At 37.9% G+C, this 22,542-nt stretch overlaps 1 protein-coding gene across 4 annotated transcripts in view; it reads left to right on the plus strand.

Annotated features, from left to right (window-relative positions):
- ANKRD44 (ankyrin repeat domain 44) overlaps nt 1-22,542 on the plus strand; it is a 69,255-nt gene that overhangs the window by 13,541 nt on the left and 33,172 nt on the right. For all 4 annotated transcript variants that reach the window (XM_072418836.1, XM_072418837.1, XM_072418839.1 and 1 more), the window contains exons 2-8: nt 4,570-4,653; nt 7,273-7,351; nt 9,378-9,448; nt 13,871-14,071; nt 16,906-16,993; nt 17,342-17,484; nt 20,923-21,135. In XM_072418836.1, coding sequence (XP_072274937.1) covers nt 4,570-4,653; nt 7,273-7,351; nt 9,378-9,448; nt 13,871-14,071; nt 16,906-16,993; nt 17,342-17,484; nt 20,923-21,135 — 879 coding nt within the window. The remainder of the gene's footprint in view (nt 1-4,569; nt 4,654-7,272; nt 7,352-9,377; nt 9,449-13,870; nt 14,072-16,905; nt 16,994-17,341; nt 17,485-20,922; nt 21,136-22,542) is intronic.

Genomic DNA, 22,542 nt, shown 5'->3' on the forward strand with positions numbered 1-22,542 from the left:
CAGTAAAGCAGTGTAGGAAGCTTCCAAATACCTGCAAATTTCATTTCTTTGTCATGCTCTGCAGCTCAAGCTTACCTTGTTTTTGTAATGGGTTATCATAATTTTATTTTTATACTAATATTTTGATACCTGCCCAAATTGTATTTGAGTATGATAAAGTTTCCTGCTTCTATTTCAGCTGCTAGTACCTTGTACTATACAGGCCAGGCAACCAGCTGATAATTACAAAAAAGGCTTTAGTGTGATATTGAAACATCTGTTTTGTGTGATGTCTTATGAAGTAGCTTATTAAAAAAAGACAAATTTACCAAACATATACGTGTGTGTTTGTGTGTGTGTATGTATGTATATATATATATATATATATATATATATATATATATATATATATATATAACAGAATATGGGTTTGGCAGGTAAATAGTGAACACAGCAGAATATATCAGCAGAATGTCCTATCAACAAATGCCATGTAATCATACATCAAAAAGTTAAGTTCAAAGACATGTGGAGTATTCTTGAGGGTGCAAGTGAGTCATTCACCATTACCCAATTTAATTTAACCTTGATCAAAGCCATTGGTATTGATAGTAATTTCCAAGCCTGTGCCAGTGCAGTTCTGGCCACCGGGAGTTACAGAATTTATTTGTGTATTTCAGCAAAGGGTATATCAATTTTGTTCAATAGAGCACTCTCCAGACCAGGGGATATTGGAGTTTGTAGCATCTGGGTAATAGGTTCAAACACCTTCCCCCAAAACTCCTGTGCCCCAGGGCAAGACCACCAGATATTTTCCATAGCCCCTACGCTCCCAAAACCCCTGAAACAGAGGGCGAAGAATAGCTTCAATTTTTAAGTGATCTAAACATTATATTAAATGTAGACTATGAGCATTCAGATTGCATTGTGTTTGTGTACTGTATTGTATTGATGTATCACTGAAAGTTTTTTTTACACATTTAAAAATGAATAAGGTTTGAGGATGTGGTGTTGTACAACACAGGAAATATTACTTGTCTTTGTGCAAGAAGTGCTTTGTACTTGTGGCTTTAACTAGTGAACATTAAACATTATAAGCACTCTGAAAAACAATGTATTTATTCCTAGCTTCTAGTGTAAAGGTTAGCGTCACAAATATATGTTCAAGTTAGGTCAATGCATTGGCTGTAGAGGGAGGTGTGGGAGGTTTGGGAACACATTTTTTAAAACTGAGTTGAAGGAAGTATGCCTGTTTGGGATTTGAAGTTTGTTTTTGCATATTTATTTTCTGCACTCAAATAAAGAAGGCTGCAAAAATAAATCCACCAGGAAGTATCACTAACTAAATATTGCTTTGTACCATTAAGATCTGAGTGCCATTATAAAAGGGAAAAATTCCAGAATAAAATTAGAATTTTATAGCATTAGAAACACTGTATATATTAAAATGATTGCTGGTCAAACTGGGATAAAAAATATGATCTAGCTTATTTTTGCATTAAAACAGGGGTTGCCAAACTTTTTGTACTATTAGGCCATTTCAGGAGGTCAAGAAGGCATACCAGGCCAGAAGAAACAAGGTGTCCAAGGAAAGTTTTTTCCAACCATGACTGCAAGTGAGCAGCCTCATTCTTCCGCTTATCCACCATGTAGTCTCTGTACGTGTGTGCGTGCTTGGCATCGAAATGCCCCTTGATATTCGACCGCTTGAAAGTGCTGTTGGTGTCGTTGCACACTAAACACAGGGCTTTGTTGCAGCGTTGGACGAAGAATAATTTGTCAGTCCATTCGGGGTTGAAGACACAACGTTCGAGGTCAACCTTCCGGAGAATGGTAGCTGCGCATTGCTTCTGCTCTTTAGGCATAGAAATTGCGGTTACTGTGCGGGAACTCGACGATATCGATGATATCGATAATGCAACAATTTAATTAGGCCAGATCCAAAAATAAATAACTAGGGGGCGTTAGGCCGGACTGGAATACTGGCTAGGCCGTGTTTGCCCTGAAGGCCGGAGTTTGTCTACCTCTGCATTAAAACATTAGGAAAATCAAATTAATTTTAAAAGTCAAAACTACTATAAAAACAATGTATGTATGCTGCTACAAAAACAACACTGAAATCATCATAATTTCCTCCAGAGAGAAGTTTTAGGGACTTACATAGTATTAATGAATCAATTTTTATTGAGCAAAAAAACTTGATGACTGAAAATCTTTATATACATGTAATACACTATAATTTATACATAGGAAACCAAAATAATTAACCCACTGATTCCAAAACACACTGAAAATCAAACTCCTTGCAGATAGTGTCCTGCCCAAGATTTGAACCTGGGACCTAGCGCCACAGTGCTAACCTCTGAGCCTTCTTTTGGCTACATGAGGCCAAGCATTATCCTGCACCCAAAGGAACTCAACTCCCTGCACCAGCATATGGTCATATGGTTTGTGTGGCTCTCCAAAGATATGCTACCCCAGAACATTACTGACCCACTGCCTAACTGCTCATGCTGGATGTTGAAGGCTATATAATGTTCATAATGCATCTCCATGTTATCTGTGAAAAAAATGGGGCGCCAGTGCCATACCTGACAATTTAGGAACTTGGTTTGTCAAAAATAAGGGTAAAAAAGCATGTAGGTCTTTTTCTTTTAGCAAAAATCAGATCCCCTGGTGCCAAGGGTGGCAAGTTCCATCGTTGGGAGAGAGGGCCTTTTTACCACAACAAAACCCCTTTGTTGTGGGGGTCTTTTGAGGGGTACTTTTTTGGAATCTGCAAGCCTCCTTTAAAAAGGGGGTTCTCAAAAATCCATCCCTTACCCTGGGGAAGATTCTGAGGGAAGATTTTACTGATGTACTCCCTCTAACACACAGGGTCTAATTTAATAAAGCTCTCCAAGGCTGGAGAGGATACATTTTCATCAGTGAAGCTGGGTGATCCAGCAAACCTGGAATGGATCTGCGCTAGGATTCAAAACATTTGCTTGCAATCATTGATGAAAGTATATCTTGTCCAGCCTACAGTGTTCAGGGTTCTCTCTGGAGCAAATTATCATGCTTTGTAGTTTTAGAAAAATTAGTTATTTTAAAGGTTTATACAAACATTTAGGTTATGTCAGCTTAATACATTTCAGATGCATCAAAGATGTGCAGAGCATTACAGTTGGTGTTGTTATAAAGTTGGTACAACCTGAATTAAAAACTTGTCCCATGCAAGCAGCTACAGATTAGAACCCTTGACCTGCATGGCAAAGCATCTCATGTCAGGTCCTCTTCTGAGTCAGATAAATAACTCTACAATCAGCAAAGCTCATGCTTCCTTCTGATTGAAAAGCTTTGGATCTGACTCAATAGGGTTGCATCTGACTTCTGTAAAGGAATCAGTGCTTTACCATGAAAAGCAGGGGTCTCACACTGCAGCCTGCTGGCAGAACACTGGCTTTTCTCCTCAGTTTATGACTGCTTTTTAAAGCACTTTGTGCATCATTTTTTTGTTATACCCTTCGGTATTCTCTCCAGAAAGTTTTTTGAGCTGGGTGGGAGGAAGTTGTAGGCGGGTGGTGGTTCCTGTATTGTGACCTAACTTTTCAGTAGCCACCCAAACACAGCCAGGTGTTTACTGAAAAGTGCCGGGTGGTGTGCCCAGCTAAAAGGGGCTGGGGAGAACACTGCCCATGGTGGCTCAGTTGGTAAGCATTGTCTCCAATAGGGTCCAAGGTTTGAATTTTAGCTAGTACACTCTCTGCATGGATTTTGGATGTTCTCCTATTTTGGTAGGTTTTTTCCCACATCCCAAAATTTTCAGCTAGCATAATTGTCTACTATCCAACAAATTATCCCTAAACTCTGTTAGAGGAAATTAGATTATGAGCCAACAGTGATGGGACTTTGTAAACAGCTGTGTAATATACTGACATTATATAAATACAAATAAATAAACAATAACATTTTTGCTCATTTACACTGAAAGTGCCATTGGACTTTCAAGTGGAACTAAAGTTGAATAAGCATTATTACATAAAGAGACAGGCGATGTCCCATCTGCAATAATGCGTCTTACCTGCCTGACTGCTCCAGGTTTCTAAATCTGGTGCGTAGTATCAGCTTTGGTTGCTGGGAAAACCCGTCAATCCCGGCTTCCCTTTTCCGTGCCTGAGTAAATGAACTCCTTCGCTTTTGTGTGAGAGTTATGTCATTCTGGCATGGATCAAGGAGACCGAAGACCATCCGGAAGAAGAAAAGGATGGTGGTGACGCCTGGCGCTGGAACGTGGACAGGTGAGCCGTGTGAATTTAGTTCTGCTTTAAGGATAAAGAAGACTGTACACAGCGAAGATAATTATGTCAGGTTAACAAAGGAGCTTTCAATGTCACTCCTAGAAAAAGAGGGATCTGAGATTGTGAAGTTTGAAGCAGTCACTAAAGTTAGTTATAGTGAACTAAACTGAACATTAACTTTTTAATTGTTGTATAGTTTTAACTGTATTGATGTGTTGTTGTATTTTATAATCTCATTGATGATTTTAGATATATTTACAGAGCTTTTGTGGTTCTTGCATTTATTGTTTTTGTTTCATTTTTGTTTTAGCCTCTTGTTATCCAAGCAATCTTCAGTGGAGACCTTGATGAAATACGTATGTTGATTTTAAAATCAGAGGATGTGAATGCTTTGGTAAGAACTTTTATAAACATACTTGTAAAAACGGGCCTTTAAAATGCAATTGTTTATGGTCTCTCATAAATAAAGAACAATATTATTTTGTACATTATGGGCTCTATTTATCAAACAGGCAATCTGACATTCCCTCAAACATTACCTGGAGAGAATCAGTTACTGCCATTGAAACACATGGACCTGGAAGATTCACACAAGAGGAAATGAGAGGATGGCAGATTCCCTGTTTTATAAATAGGGACCTATTTTCTTTCTATAGAAAGGAAGATACAAATCTAGATCTGAGTAAACTCCTGCATGATATACAGTATTCGCCTCTTTTTGTTTTAATCTCAGCTCCCTATTACAGTTTTGTCCCAAGTTTTCTAATGTATGTAAAAATGATGTGTAAAGTATCCTTTTTTTCTTACTGTGTAATACTATTTGTGGACCACACTCAAAATAAATATACTAGGATTTAGTTTTTACTGGACTGGTACTGACTGGTAATAGAGAAAAAAACTACTACCCTGGAGAATCTTCCGTATGTCGGGAATGAACTGGAGAGACTGCTATAAGGAGAGAGTACCCTGGAGAGCCTGCTTTATGGAGAGAGTACCCTGGAGAGCCTGCTGAGAGAGTACCCTGGAGAGCCTGCTATATGGAGAGAGTACCCTGGAGAGCCTGCTATATGGAGAGAGCACCCTGGAGCGCCTGCTAAATGAAGAAAGTACCCCGGAGAGTCTGCCATATGGTGAGAGTACCCCGGAGAGCCTGCTATATGGAGAGAGTATCCTCGAGAGCATGCCATATGGAGTGACTACCCTGGAGGGCATGCCATATGGAGAGACTACCCTGGAGGGCCTGCCATATGGAGAGACTACCCTGGAGGGCCTGCCATATGGAGAGACTACCCTGGAGGGCCTGCCATATGGAGAGACTACCCTGGAGAGCCTGCCATATGGAGAGACTACCCTGGGGGGCCTGCCTTATGGTTTAACTGCACTGGAGAGCCTGAAATATGGACCAACTGTCATGAAAACCTGGCATATGGTATGACTGTACTGGAGAGCATTCCATATGGTGAGACTGCTCTGGCGAACCTGCCACAGTAAGAGACAACCAGAGAAACCATCCCTGATAACAGACAATCTGGGGGGCCTGTCGGTTGAGTAGAAACTACCATGTAAAGTGACAGCTTTACAAGGAAATTGTTCCTTTTGTTCTAGCTACTAAAAGACTGCAAAAATCCGATCCCATTTATACTTTAAAGTGACATCACAAGTTGCATGACCAGTCCACAAAGAACATTGCATTGTATTACAGTATTGTATCTCTGTAATCATTGGAGACTAAGAGCCTGATTTATTAAAGCTCTCCAAGGCTGGATAGATTACACTTTTATTAATGAAGGAGGGTGATCCAGCAAACCAGGAATGGATCTGGTCCAGAATTCAAAACATTTGCTAACAAATAGAAAAAAATTATGAAAATAATGTTCAGGTTTGTTGGATCACCCAGCTTCATTAATGAAAGTGTATCCTCTCCTGCCTTGGAGAGCTTTAATAAATCAGGCCCTAAAAGAGAAACAAACTACTTGTCTGCACAACTTTGTATGCCATTGGAGATAATATTACTGTACTGAGAAGTGGTAATGTCATCACACTGTATCAGCAACAATTGCATGCCAGATACCCTCCACCCTCCAGGAGTTTGCATTTACAAAACTAAAAATAGTGAAATATATAGTAGTATCTGAAATACTTAACATGTACTCAGTAAAATTTAATGTGAACAGTGGATGGTTGTGATCAGCTACTTTGTGCCCATTTGTAGGTGCCACAACTTACTCTTATAAACAGGGTATCTGCTCCCACATACAAGGTTAGTTATTGCGCTATATATTGCAGTTTACCTTTGAATTAGTATATCGGGCATTTTTGGGAAATTTCAAAACACCTAATTAGCATATCCATTCCATGTGAATGATTAGAAATGTGGATGGTCGGATAATCACCACTGAAGCCACAAAACTGGGATTTTTTAAAAGTGGTCAAGATTCCAGTTTACATATCTCTCCTTTGGGAAGTTTACTTTTACTGAATTTACTGAATTTAAATTACATTCTTTTTTTCCACAATTGTCAAAATTTTACTTAAAATAATGTAACAATATAATAAAATATAAACTTGCACTACTTTGCGGCTCCTGTACAAATCAAATCATGCTAAGCTGCAGGCAGATCTTTCTCAAGTATGTCACAGGCTGATTGACAGTGTAGTTGTGTGGAAAGCATTAGATGATGATGTAAGGATGGGGGAAGAAGGTAGAGAACAGTGGGTCATATGTTGGCACAAGGGTTTATCATCCTGTACAAGGGTGTATCATATACCTGTCAAGGATACAGGCCAATAATGACACAAAATAAATGATGGTTTTCTCCCTAAAGAGGCCACATATACTGTGCATACAATCCGCACTATTTCTCTTAACAACATGAGTTTACTTTTTTACCTGAAAGTTTATGCTTAGCCTGGAATTAAAAATAAGAATTTGAGAAAAACATCATGTGTTCCAAGTTACAGATTTGCATTTTCATTAATATTAAACAAACTAACCCTGAATCATATTTTGCAGGATAGTGAAAAACGTACACCTCTCCATGCAGCAGCATTCTTGGGTGATGCAGAGATTATTGAACTTCTTATATTATCTGGTAAAAGCTTATTATTTTCAAATATATGTTTTTATAATTTTAGAAAGTTAAGAAACAACAAATAAGCAACATGCTCTATAACTACAGTACTATGCAGAGTGTTAAAAAGTAATAAAACACCTCTAGTTTTGCAACTTGCACTTCCTCAGGATTCTCATCTTCGATAATTCATGTTTTACAATGACAGGCTAGAATGTCTGTTTTGTCAGTAATAACCATTTTTATGAGGTTAAAGAGTTTAGTCCACATCTTGACTGTGCACACAAGATTAGATACTTGTACAGTGAGCCAATGAAGAGCCAATGTAGTCACTTTCAAAAAGCAAACAAGGTAAACAGATTTCCAAATTTCTCTTTCATAGTTTTTATTCCAGTTAACTTTTTTTTTTTTTAATTGTTTGAGCACCTGAAAAGTGATTGATAAATACCCTCACTTTATCAGAAAGGCAAATGATTGATGTTAATTTGTGCATAATAATTAGGAAAAGCTTTGAATAGTTTTCAAGGCTTTCCCACAACCATACTTTACCTGACATTTGCAACCTTTTTAGCAGAAGTATAGGAAGCATTCATGTTTTCCCTGTTTGCAGTCTGCTGCACAGAGCGATACAGATCTACAGAGCGACATGACTGAAGAAGAACAAATAGAGAGACATCTACTCCACATACTTGCAGTCATATATGTGAAGTCTACACTAATTAACAGTACAGAGCAACTTCTTATTTGATTCTTGATGTCTTAAATACTTACATTATCTTAATTAAGATGATTAAGTTTTATGATTCATAAATTGTGATTTTATACTGTACTGCAATCATATAGACACTGGAGACTGGTTAAAAACTGCTCGATCGCAACCTTTCTAGCTAAGCTCTACCCTTTCCACTATCTTATGGAAAGCACTATATTTATCTAAGGAATCCTTTAAGGCCGCATATACACGTGCAATAATAGTCGTTGGAAACGATCTTTCACAATCCTTTCCAACGACTAGCATTGCACGATGCATGAATGAGTGATGTACATACAGCACCATTCTGCTCTATGCGCAGCGGGGTGCCTCTCCGTCACGCTCCCCCTTCCCTTGCATTAGGATCGTTTGTCGTTTATCGTCTGTTTACCCGCCAGGACGGTCGTTCAGACGATGGACGACTGGCGCTGTACGCACGCTAGATTCTCGCTCAGTATCGACCCTGAGCCGGTTATCAGGCGAGAACCGTTGGACGTGTGTACGTAGCTTTAGTCCTTCTTATTCAATATATCCCTATTGTTGATCACTTAGGTAAAAAAGTATACTTATTTGAATGTTGTAAGTCATGTACGCTTAACGTTACATGTAAGGTGTGGAGGAAAAAAATTAATGTTCGTGAAGAAAGCAGACTTCTAATTTGGGACCAGTTTTTTGTGCCCAGGAAAAGTCCTGCATCCTAGATCAAGGTCGCATATATCATGATTCTGCCTTGCATAGCACCAAGCCCAACCTCCTTCCAGACATCTTATATTTGTAAGAATCTTACTTGCCAATAGAACCTCTAGCATTTTACAGGTAATTATCAGGGGTCAGAACTTAGCAGTAGGCAGGGGCAAGATTAAATATTAAAGGCAACTGATTTATTGTCAAGCATAAGTACTTTCAGACAATACATGTACATTACCAGTAATGATGTGCACACATAACACTTAATCCCCTTTCACCCCACACTGCATATACTCACCTTCCCTTCACTGCCTTGCCAATTAAAATTAAATCTGGTTTGGAGAAATACTAATACTAATTATTAGTACTAATACTATTAGTACCAATACTAGTACTAAGGATCAGCCTCTCCCTCCTTTTTCTCATGATTAAGCCCCTGGGGACAGCATTAAATAAACCCCTTAGCCTCTTGGAAGCTTCAGCAGCAACCATAAAGTCAGGGCAGTTAAGGAAAGTGAATGGAGGCAGTTGGGGGAGCTTCCTGTGAAAGTCTTAGTTTGTGCTAAAGTATTACATGATTGTAATGAAAATATTTTTTTATTTAAAAAGGAGCTCGCGTCAATGCTAAAGATAACATGTGGTTGACTCCTCTTCATCGCGCTGTTGCTTCAAGAAGTGAGGTTAGTGTGATCCTGCACATTTCATATCATGTGTAGTAGTCACAAGATCTTTATGTCAACACTTTGTTTTGTGTGCTGTTATTTTGTGCCTGCTTTCTCCTTGTCAACAAATATTTACCTGCATTTTGTTTTTCTTCTAGTAGTGGATATCGTTACATATCTGCTTGTTTTTACAATATTATACTTTTTCTTTTATTACTAAATACATTACAGAACTTTCTGGTCCTCATTCACCTACCACCGCATGGCACCTGACGCTGTCATTCTCCATTATAAGGGGGCCCCTTTAGAGTAGATACTTTGCTAGCTGTCTTAGACTCATCTAGCAAGGAAATGTCAAATTTAAAAGTGGCAGCTTCATATTTTATCCACATGAGTACAACAAAAATCCCCCAGGAAGTGCTGGGAAACTTGTTTGGGCAAAAAGTCCAGGCTTGAGTCAAATCTGTTCACCCCAATGCCTTTACATAGCTGCTAACACAATTAATTGAGACCTGTTAATTTTGAAGGACGGGCAGATGATGACTGTTGCACAAAAAGATTGTGGTGAATCCCCACTAGAGTGCGCAATGAATACAGTTGAGTTCCCCGCCTATTCTACAGCAGAAGCACAGTTACAGCTTTTGTTCTGCCCTGTTGCAGAATGCAACTTGAACAGCAAAGGAAATAGGATCATAATACTTAACATAATGCATAAGAAGTGTAGAAAGATATACAGGATAAATGTTTTTCCAGCCCTTAATTTTGTATATCTGGGAGTGGAAACAGAACCAAGGCTCGACAGTGGTTCTCCCAGATGGCTCCTCTTCTCTTGCATTATGTTAGGTATTATTATTGTAGATTTATGCAGCACCAGCATCTTTCATGACTCTGTACAATTACAGTGATACATACAATTACACGGTACAGACAAGGGGTAATACACATATTAAAAAAAGATATACAAAACTTAGCGAGATGTCAATAAACAACAATATCCTAATTAAAGCTACATACACACTTCCAATTATTATCGTTGGAAAACGAACGACGAACGATCCTGCACGATATCTACGAACGATCGTATAGCACCGATCCTGCACATAGAGATAACGACACGATCGTTCGTAGATATTGTACACACAATAGATACGATCGTTTGAGCGATAGAGGAACTATGTGCACGACAGGAAAGTGAACGAACGTTCGTTCATTACGCATGCTCAGACCATGGACGATCAACGAACGATCGTACACACGAACGATGTTCAACGATCGTCGTCCAATCCGATCCGCCGGTCCGGTCGTTCGTTTACAACGACTTTCCTCGTTCGTCGGCGTCGTTGGTTACTTTTTTTACGAACGATTTTTGCCCAATCGATCGTTCGTCGTTCGTTTTGAACGATAAAAATTGGAAGTGTGTACGCACCTTTACTGTGAGCAGCATGGTGGCTCAGTGGTTAGCACTCTGCCCTTTGCAGCGCTCGGTCCCAGGTTCAAATCTCGACCAGGACACTATTTGCTTGGAGTTTGTAGGTTTTCCACGTGTTTGCGTGGGTTTCCTCCAGGTACTCCGGTTTCCTCTCACATCCCAAAAACATGCAGTTTCCTCCCAACATTGACCTTAGACTACAATAGTGACATATGACTATGGTAGGGACATTAGATTGTGAGCCCTTTAGAGGGCCAGCTAGTGACATGATTATGGACTTTGTGCAGCGCTGCGTAATGTCGGTGCTATATAAATACTGTGTAATATTAATACATTAGGAAAGAAATCTCTGCCTAGGTGAGCTTATAGTCTAAAGCACAAAAGCGATGAATCATAAACTAAATGAATGCAGCAGGATATTTATACGTTGGTAGCAAGGTTTTACCTGCCTAGTGGGTATAATTCCCGGCATCTATTCTTATTTTATGTTTACATTGATGCTGCATGATAACACCTTACTGCTTCTGTATACTAAGTATAATTCTCAGTATTTGTTATCAATATGCATGTATGAACACTGTTCAGTACAATTATTTTTTGTTCTTCATGTTAAGTTTAGTTATCAAATAGTTGTTATTATTTATGTGCTCACGCTGCATAGTAGCACTTTTATGGCTTTGGAGTGTAATTCTCACTATCTGTTCCTATTCTGTATGTAATGATACTGTACAATACCACTTCTCTTTCTTTATTTGGAATATTGGAATATTATAATTATTCACCATTGTGTGAATATACATTAGAGCTTAAATTACTAAAATCTATAGTAAGTTTATTAGCATATTTACCCTATTTTACATAACTGTAAAATGAACACAGTTCATCCAGTAAAACCAGCTGGTAGGTTCCAGGAAACAACCCTGATGATAAAATTCTTTAATTTGCTCCCTATTGGTTTGTTTAATAGGTTAAACAATTGTTCATTCTGACAGAAATCAAAAAAGCTGATAAAGGGCAGCATGGTGGCTCAGAGGTAACACTCTTGCCTTTTCAGCGCTAGGTTCCAGGTACAAATCTTGGCCAGGACTCTGCATGGAGTTTGGAGGTTCTCCTCGTGTCTGCGTGGGTTTCCTCTGGGTACTCCGGTTTCCTCCCACATCCCAAAAACATGCAGTGGGGTTAATTGGCTTCCCCCTAAAAATTAACCTTAGACTACATTAATGAGATATGACTATGGTAGGGACATTAGATTGTGAGCTCCTTTGAGGGACAGTTAGTGACATCACTATCACCTTTGTACAGCGCTGTGTAATATGATGGCGCTATATAAATACTGTATAATAATAAGTGTATATCTGTCTTTTGTTTTTTGAAGTGTCAAGAATTGTTTTTAGCTCTGCCTTTGTTTTAATCTTGGAGATGGCAGATGTTCTGTTGTCTGTTGTTGAGAAAGGAGCTGCCTATGGTGGCACCTCTGGTCCATCATAGATACAGTACGGTTAGTAGGTGCAATCCCTCCAGGACAGGAAGTGTATTGCCAGAAGTAACACAGGGTGAAAGTAATATAAAATATATAAATAAAAAAGTGTACAAATTCCTCTATCATTCTATTTGCAAGGCCACATCCCTAATACACACACATTCATTTAACACCACTCTTGTTGGTGTCTACACAGGAGATTGGATGCACTATGTATACAACATTTTTTATGCAGCTGCTATTATCATTTTTGTTGCTATTTTGTACTTGAATAAAGGTTTTATTGGTTTATACTGGATTCTAATTAAAAATTCCCACTATTGTGTGTTTTTGATTGAAGTATAAATATATAAAACTTCATATCTCCATATCGCCATCATATCTCCATATCTGGTTGGTACTATAAATTTGTAATAGATTATGTTTTAGATATGCTTCCCCATATCGGAGTGTATAAGTTGCTAGATTATTCCCATACCCATATACTTCTCTCTTTTTCTTTTCTTGGGTTTCATTATAAAGCAGCTATACACCCAATCACTAGAATCTAAAGAGAGATCAGCCGCAACAAAGGATAAAATAAAGTAAAGAAGTATTTTCTTAATAGTTAATAATGCTTGGTAATAATGGTTATATATATGCTTGGTTATAATAATAGCTTATAATAATAATCTTTAATATTACAAATATAAAAATCTAATTTCTGGTGAGGATATACATATATAGCTAGATTTGCTAGTAGAAAAAAGTCTATTTACATTCAAGAAAATTCAAGCATCTTAAAGTTGAAATCCAGTCAGACAGCTAAATAAACAGCTAAATGGGTCTGCAATTCATATATGAGAGCTGCTTTACCTGTTAAAAACATTTGTACTTTTGTCCACCCATGTCTAAGTTTCATTAAGTTCAGCCGCACAATAAAAACTTTTGGCAGGGTAGAAGACCTATATAAATTTTCTTTGCTGCAGTTTCTCTTTTATTTACAGGTCTTCTTGACATCCATTGGACATAGAAAGGAGAGGCGGGAAATTCTTTGGACTTAGCTCTCTGCTGCCGTGCTTTTCTTCTAAGTTTTGGCTCCTTGTACTTTCAGGGACATAACAGAATCAGATACATACCAAAATCAGAATAAGATAGCTAGAATTTAATTTATGGATCTAACAATGATTACAATACTGTAATAGTTTGTGTCTCTTATATCTGCCTAGAGTTTAGCTTCAGAAGAGTATTTTCCTATTTTTGAATATAGTTCTGTTTTCTGCATGATGTCACTATAATAAACAAGGGAATCCTTTAGTCTCATCCACACTTACTTGACAATAATGCAAACTTGTACATGACTAATAATCTCCAATGTCTTTATGTAACATCATCATGAAAACATGCACAAAGGAACAAAGTGAGCTTAGTATGGGGATCTTGTTTTTTTGTGTAAAATATTGAATAGATGATGAATCTTTTTCTTGTAAATATGTTTTTGCAAAAAAAACTGAATATATTTAGTTATTACTAAATGAATTTTCTGTTTTAGGAGGCAGTGCAGATGTTAATTAAACATTCCGCTGACATCAATGCTAGAGATAAAAACTGGCAAACACCACTACATGTTGCTGCTGCAAATAAAGCCATCAAGTGTGCAGAAAAAATTATTCCAATGCTGAACAGCGTTAATGTTTCTGAACGAGGAGGTCGCACAGCCTTGCATCATGCTGCACTTAATGGTCATATAGAGGTGGGTGCCTACAATATCTCTGTGGGATGTATTTCCCTACTTTTCTTTCTTTTCCAACATATGGAGAAAAAAAGTTTGATTTGTAAAAGAAAAAAAACAATCATTGACCTGATATGTTGAGTGTTGTACCCTTTAGAAGCTACAGCATTATATAATTTTAAAGATGCACGACTTTTGGTTGTATGGTATAGCCTAGGCCAAGGGTTTCATGACAATTCCTCCTTTTTCTGATATACCACAATGTCCCTAGGTGCAATACACAAGAGTGCGAAGACCCAGACAGGTTTGTGTGATTGTAGATTGTCATCATGAATAATGTTATAAAAAAGTATGCAGTGTTTTACATTGGACAGACAATAAACAATGACAGGCAGATATAAACAATGGGCTTGATTTATTAAAGCTCTCCAATGCTTGAGAGGATACACTTTCATCAGTGAAGCTGGGTGATTTAGCAAACTTGGAATGGATCTTGTCCAGGATTCAAAACATTTGCTAGCAAATAGCAAATGACTTTGAGGAAGTCCATTCCAGGTTTGCTGGATCTCCCAGCTTCACAGGTGAAAGTGTAATATTTCCAGTCTTGGACAGCTTTAATAAATCAGGCCCAATGAAACAGGAGGAGGAGAGGACCCTGCCCAGAAGATCTTACAATCTAAGGCTGTGTACAAGCGTTTGTCGTTGGAAAGGATCTTTCACAATTCTTTCCAATGACAAAAGACTGAAAAATGCACGAATGAGTGCTGTACATACAACACCATTTTGCTCTATGAAGGGGGGATAGGGGAGAAAAAGCGAGCGGCACCCCGCTGCACTCTCTCCCCTTCACTCGCTTTGCAGTCGTTCATCAATCCACTAGGATGGATCAATGAACGACGTCGGATGGCACTGTACACACATCAGATTCTCATCCAAGTGATAATCGGTCGAGAATCATCTAACGTGTGTATGTAGCCTAGAAGGCAGGATGGCTTCTTTAATACTTGTTGCTTTTTGGTGACATTCAGGTAATATTGTATGAGGATATAACACAAATAAAAAGGCACCAGTGTTTTTCATATATTTGTCACTTTTTCAGATCTAGCCAGGAGAAAACAAAGGAATCTTTACTTTGACTTATTTACTTATTTTAGTTACTTTTCTAATATTAGTGTAGTTTGCTTGCAGAAATTAAAGCTAGCAACATTTCATATTTGGATGTTTAAAGTAATCAATGAGCCATTTTAAATATCCAAAAGTAAAAGTTTTGCCTGAAAGCAGGACTCAAAAGGTGCTTCATTCTACAATTTTATGAATATGAGTACTACTTTTTTTGAAGCCACCTTAACCTCCCTGGCAGTATAATTATTTTAGTATTTTTAAATGTCAAATCGGTACATTTGACATTTAAAATACTTCTAATTTTACATTTCCTGCCAGTCCCGCCGCACACACATTGCATGCTTCCCTGGCATCTGCATCCCCTAGCCTCACGTCTCCAAAGTTTATACGCCAGACTGCGAGGCCAGGGGATGCAAATGCCGGACTTCGCCAACGGGATTCAGACGTCAATTCAACGCCGAGTGTGGCTCAGGGTTACCACTTTTTGTAATGAAGTTTCACCACTTACCACACTCGGGATTACCGCTAGGGGTAACTTTCTGACTTCAGCCCCTTTGAATACAATCATTTGATTCAAAAAAAGCTTAAATGTTTTGCCTTGTACACTACTTCAGTTTCTGTTGCTTTGTGCTCATTCTGTTTGCCATTGATACATAGACAGATAAAGCAACAGGCCAGGTGAACCTGGAACTGTACCCCATTTTATTTTAATTCTGCCCTAAACACAAAGATTCCTGGAATAAGGGAGAATAATATTAATAGCTGTAAATTCCACTTTAGTAGAGTTGTGCATTAAAGCAGAACTAAACCCTCCTATCCTTTAGGATCAGTCTACATGGACTGATTTTTTTAAATGTTTATAAATGCCCATACAACTTTTAAATTAATTGTTTATAGATGATTATACAAGCATTTTATGGCTTTTTAATAGCAAGTCTAAAAATGCTTATAAAAGCCCATAAAGCTTTTATGGACATTTGTAAGGGTTCTAGGCATTTAAAGCTTAAAAGGCTTATAAACCCTTGTGAACTCTTCTATTTATTTTCATTGGATGCACTTATAAACCCATGTTACCTTCTGGAAACACTTCAATTGATTTCAATAGAAGCATTTATAGGTGGGTATAGGTGTCTACAAGTGTTCTCTTTAATGCTCAAAAATGTGCTGCCCTCAAATGCCCTGGTGTGTACTGCTCCATTGAAATGAAACATGGGTGTGTAAGCACTGTGTTTAAATGCTGGGGAAACAGTCTAGACCTTGATTTATTAAAGCTCTCCAAGGCTGGAGAGGATACACTTTCATCAGTGAAGCTGGGTGATCCAGCAAACCTGGAATAGATTTCTTTAAAGTCATTTGCTCTTTGTTACACATAAATCGCTGCACATAGATCACCTGTTGTAAATTGTGACAGTTATCCCTAGAGAAATGTCTTGAATATAACTGTTTAGGAAACCGTTAATTCAGGTATTTCATATCTACTTTTCACTGTGAATGTTCTGTAAGTGAGGATTGCCTTAACCAGCATTGTACTTAAAACTGCTAAAATGTGTAGGAACACGGGGCCCTCTGGCTCAGAGCAAGGCATTGAGATTTAACAGCTAGTCCCAGTCCACGTGGCCCACTAAGCTTTGAGGTCTGTAGAGGGGGTCATAGATAGCATGCGGAGGGTGAGACTTAAGATGGTAAATATATTGGTATCCTTTAACCTGTAAACACAATCTTTAATTTTACAGATGGTTAATTTGCTCATTGCAAAAGGAGCAAATATAAATGCATTTGACAAAAGGGACAGAAGCTCTCTCCACTGGGCAGCATATAATGGTAAAGACATCTTATTTTTTTAAATGACAGTGTGTATATATATATATATATATATATATATATATATATTTACCATATGTTTTTATTTTAATAAAATATGTGTATTTTTTATTTATTTAGGAGGCTTGGGGTCCAGAACCCTTCCCATGTTATTCTAACTATTTACAATTTAAACCTAAAAGATTATTTTTATAATCATTCCCGAACTCTAAATAGGGCTTTACTAGTGATTTTACATACAAATAAAATCAGAGAGCCTATTTTGAATTATGTGAAACCTAGAATTTCAAACTTTACCATACCTCTTAATGAAGTTCTTATGCTTTAACTTTTTCTTTTTGTGTTCAGGTCATCTTGAAGTTGTTTCATCACTAATAAATTTTGGCGCTGAAGTTATGTGTAAGGATAAAAAAGGATACACTCCTCTCCACGCTGCTGCATCCAGTGGGCAAATTCAAGTTGTTAAACATCTCCTTAATCTTAATATAGAAGTAAGTTTATATATTTTCTACTTATGCAATATGAAATAATTCATTGCATTCATTTATCAAAACAAAATCACAACTTCACATTTGTGTATTCAATATTGCTCCTTTACCAAGTTAAACTAATGGAAAAGCTATTATACTGTAGAGAAAATTACCTTAACAAACCAAAAGCATATTGATGCTAAACAAATTACATCAATTTCCTTGTTATACAAAAAGAAATTGTATTCCTCAGAAACATGAAAATTGTTCCTTAAAAACTACTACTTACAATATCTTGAAGCAACAAGTTCTAATGTCGGAAATACAGTCATTCGGCCTGAATCAAGGAGCAGGGACAGTCCTTACTTCAATGCCTGCATGCTTCTGTTCCTTCTACTACATTTTGGTGTTGTCAGATTGCAAATCCCAGCCTAATTGACTACTACCACCTGAATATCTTTCCTTTTTCTATAAAAGTTTTAATTGACTTTAACATTGACAACCTTCTGGATTGTGTACTAATTTGTCTGTCAATTATACTTTCTGCCTTGCATTACCATAATAATGTATATATGGTGTGATGGTGGACAGTGCTTTGCGTAATACATAAAATCTTATTGAAATACATATGTATCTACTTTCAGTGAAAACTGCATGTCCAAATGACAAGTAGATCCACAGTTAAAGGGCATTTAAATTAAATTAAATATAAATCTCTCCTGCATTCAAAGTCTTCGTATTGGTTACTGATCCCTTATACAACATTAAAAGGCTAAAGATGGACTTCTAGGGCAGGGGAGTGTGACCCCAACCTTACATTTTACAGCAGAAGTCTCATACTTTATACAACATCTCTAGATAAAGCTGCCACACTCTTCACCACACGTTCTTTGCTTCTGGATGAAGTTCCTGCCACCTTTCGCTACCCTCGACCTTCTCACAACAAGAAAAATTTGGCACAGTTAAAAATTTCATAAGCTACAAAGCCAGACTACAACACCTTAACACTGCACTAACTTTTACCAAGTAAATTTTTTTTCTCTGCAGTCATTTCCTCTCAATCTTCCAACCCACGCAGCCTCTTCTCTACAATAGACTCCCTCCTAAACCCTACACTTGCTTCCCTTACAACTATATTCTCTGCCCAAGACATAGCCACCTACTTCAGAGATAAAATTGTTAAATTCAGCTCACTGTGCTACTCCAACTATATCCACTCCTTCCACCTGTAAATCATCACCTTTCTCTGCCCTGTTACTTTGGATGAAGTCTCCCAATTCCCTGTGATTTGTTCAATGCCAACTCTCCCACCCTTGCTATGCGCTAACCAAACTATTCAACCTCTTTCTTTCTACTGGTATCCACCCCTCTGCTTTAAAACATGCCAATATTCACTAGACCCCTCCCTGCTAGCTACCATCCTATCTCCTTTCTCCCATAAGCAAACTTCTTGAGCACCTTGTCTATAAAAGACTCACCAAATACCTGAGCACCAACTCTCTCCTTGACCCTCTCCAGTCTGGCTTTTGAGCTGCCCATTCCACCGAATCAGCCCTTAATAAAGTGGTCAGTGACCTCATAAGATCTATGTCACAACCTCCTCCTTTTCCTTATTGGCCCTGATTCATTAAAGCTCTCCAAGGCTGGAGAGGATACCACTTTCTTTGGTGAAGCTGGATGATCTAGAAAACCTGGAATGCATTTCCTAAAGTCATTTGCTATTTGTTAGCAAATGTTTTTAATTCCTGAATCAGATCCATTCTAGTGTTTTTGTACCTCTAAGTGTATCCTCTCCATCCTTGGAGAGCCTTAATAAATCAAGTCTATTGTCCTGGCGTCACCTTTGATTCTGCCCTCTCATTTACCCCCCACATTTAAAACATTTCCAGGTCCTGTCACTTTCACCTCCACATCATTTCCAAAGTCCGCCAAACCAAACTCCTTGTACACGCTCCTATCATCTCTCATCTGGACTACTGTAACCTCCTCCTCTCTGGTATTCCACTAACCAGACTCTCTCCTGTACAATTTATTATGAATGCTGCAGCCGGACTCATCCATCCTTCCCACCGCTCCACCGATCTCTTTGTAGTTCTCTCCATTGGCTTCCATTTCTCCTTAGAATCAAATTGAAGCTCTGTGGTTTGCCTTCAAATCCCTCCACAGTTATTGTCCCACTTACCTTTCTGACGTGATAGAAAAATACTCCCCTAGCCGTCCTCTTTGCTCCTCTGATGACCTACTAATGACTTCCTCACTCATAACCTCATCACACGCACGGCTCCAAGACTTTTCTAGAGCTGCCCCAACTTTATGAAATGGTTTTACTCGTCCTTTTCAGCTTGCCCCTACTTTCTGCTCCTTTAAAAGAGCACTCATAACCCATCTTTTCATACTCACCTACCAGTTTTCTTCTCTCACCTAAACCCTCACTACTTCCCACCACTCTATATCCCCCCTCTTATTGTGTACTGCTTCCCCCACCTCTTGGATTGAAAGCTCTTCGGGGCAGGGTCCACTCCTCCTGTGTCACTGTCTGTATCTGTCTTTCATTTGCAGCCCCTATATAACGTACAGTGCTGCGTAATATGTTGGCGCTATATAAATAAAGTTTGTGAATAATGATTTCATTTGGCTGTATCTGGGTACACCAATCATTTTGGCATTTGTTTTATTCCTATGCATTTCTTATCATAAACTGAGTTTGCTGGATTTGTTCCAAAATTACCTTACACTTTTGGATACTGAAAGAGGGAAATATGGAGTAGTATAGTTGATTTAAACTGGACACACTCCTTTTTTCATTATATTGGAGAATGTATTGTGGGGTCTGGTTGGTGGAGACTTAAGAAGAATGAAGAAAATATGAAAATATTTACCTGCATATTTGCATTGTACAGAAGTATTTTAATATACAAAATGTTGTATATTCAAATGATACAGCAAGACAACAAAGTTAAGGTTTTGGGAGTATACTAACATTTACCAGTATATATTTGATTTTCAGGTTAAGAGACACCTTCTCATCAACATACTACCAACAGTTTCCAGGCCTTTTACACTCACCTAAATGTTGATGTAAAAACCCATTTAATTCAATAAATACTATATTTTTAATGTAAACATTCCAGAGACTGTTGATCCAAGAAACATCTGATTGCCTCATGGAATCAGGTAGAAATTTTTTCCCCTGTTTGAACAAATTGTACCAGAGGTTATTTTTACTTCCTCTGGATCAACTATGTCCATAGGGTTTTAAATCTGGGATATGTTTGTTTCCCTAGTGGTTGAACTTGATGGACTTATGTTTTTTTTCAACCCGACTTACTATATAACGTATGTAATTCTGTGACTACAGAGAACCACAGAAACCACGCCATCACAGCACCACTGCAGATTTAATACATATTAATAATGTATAGATAATTATAGTTTATGGTTTGTTTTGTTTTTTTACAGATTGATGAAGTAAATGGTAATGGCAATTCTGCTCTGCATATTGCATGTTTTAATGGTAACGAAAAAGTTGTAGAAGAACTAATCAACTACGGAGCTAATGTAAACATACCAAATAAAAAAGGATTCACTCCACTACATTTTGCTGTAGCCTCAAACTGTGGCTCAAGGTGTCTTGATCAACTGATTAGTAACAGGGCAAATGTTAATATTCAGGTTAGTATAAAATTTATGAGATAATACGTACATATAAAACATGTATATATAAACATATATATATATATATATATATATGTGTGTGTTTTATTTGTTTGCCTACCTTTTTCCTTGTTTTTTGTTGGCCTACCACTGTATCATTTTCACTTTTGACTTTAAGAATTTTACTTTTAATTTTAATGTTTTGAAACTCAGAAGATTAAAAATACTCAGTAAAGTTAGTACAATCCATACCTGTTATTTGTGATAGTAGGGGCTGTAGAACTAGAGGTGAGTTAGGGTAGAATTAGGTTCTAGCAGCTTTCGCCCCTGTCCAGTCCCTGATAAGGATTGTGGTCTCATAAGACTCCATTCTCTCTGTGAAGTGACGGGAAGGTGCACAGCTAAAGCCAATAGTCTTATTGCTCTGATTTACTGTTGAAGTATAAAGGCTGTAGTTGGGCCCCTTGGAAATCCATCAGAACCTAGGCTACTGATCAAATTCAAAATGTGTAATGTACTATAAATGTAGCAATAATGCCATCTTTATTAGTTATTCTTGTCTTTTTGCCCAAAAATTCAGTATGTGTTAAATTCAAAGAATGTTCCAAAGATTTGCTTCTTCTGAGCAAAGTGTATTAAGCAGCTTACATTTGCAAAAAACAAAGGAGGAGACCCCACCTATGATAAAAAGATATACTGGCCAACCCTGTAATTAGTCAGAGTATGAAAAAAGTAGAAAAGAGACAAGGATTCTTGGCAGTAAATGAAGGTGTATTTTTCAAAAAAGTATAACGTGAGTGACACATATTTCATTAAATCAGTGTAAGAAAAGCAAACTTGGTAAAATCACAGTTGGACTATGAAGGCGTCCCTTGATAGGGATATGCCTTGCTTTCTAAATAGAAAATCGTCAAAGGTACATAAAGCTCACAAATCTCAATCCCGACGCGTTTCGCCAGAATTTGAGCTCACACTTGACTGTCATTCTTTTCACTGTGTCCTTTGTGGCAAATGAAACATACATTTAATTGATTAATTTCCCCTGACCCACAAATGGCTGCCGGAATTTTGTGGCTGGACATTAGAAAGAATTTACAAAGTTGTTCTGTATTTAGTGATAGTCAGTTACAAACACCCACACTATATGTGGTATTTGGTCATCATGAAGCCAGTATCCCAAGATGTTTTTTAGCACCCTATCCTTATTGTTTGGTGGATATTAACATATCCCAAATCTCTAGGGAGGGACGACCGATGTACACAATCATGCAAATATACACAATCTTAAAGCCTCCTAAACTGTATGGTACAGTGGGAATCTCCAACTACATTTATCCCTAGGTCCTTTTTAGGTGTCTTATAGCAGGGGTCTCCAACCCCTAGTTGACTGGTGGGCCGCGGCTCCAGCGGTGCACCCACCTGGGT

The sequence above is a fragment of the Pyxicephalus adspersus genome, chromosome 7, assembly GCF_032062135.1.
Source record: "Pyxicephalus adspersus chromosome 7, UCB_Pads_2.0, whole genome shotgun sequence".
Taxonomy (NCBI): Eukaryota; Metazoa; Chordata; class Amphibia; order Anura; family Pyxicephalidae; genus Pyxicephalus; species Pyxicephalus adspersus.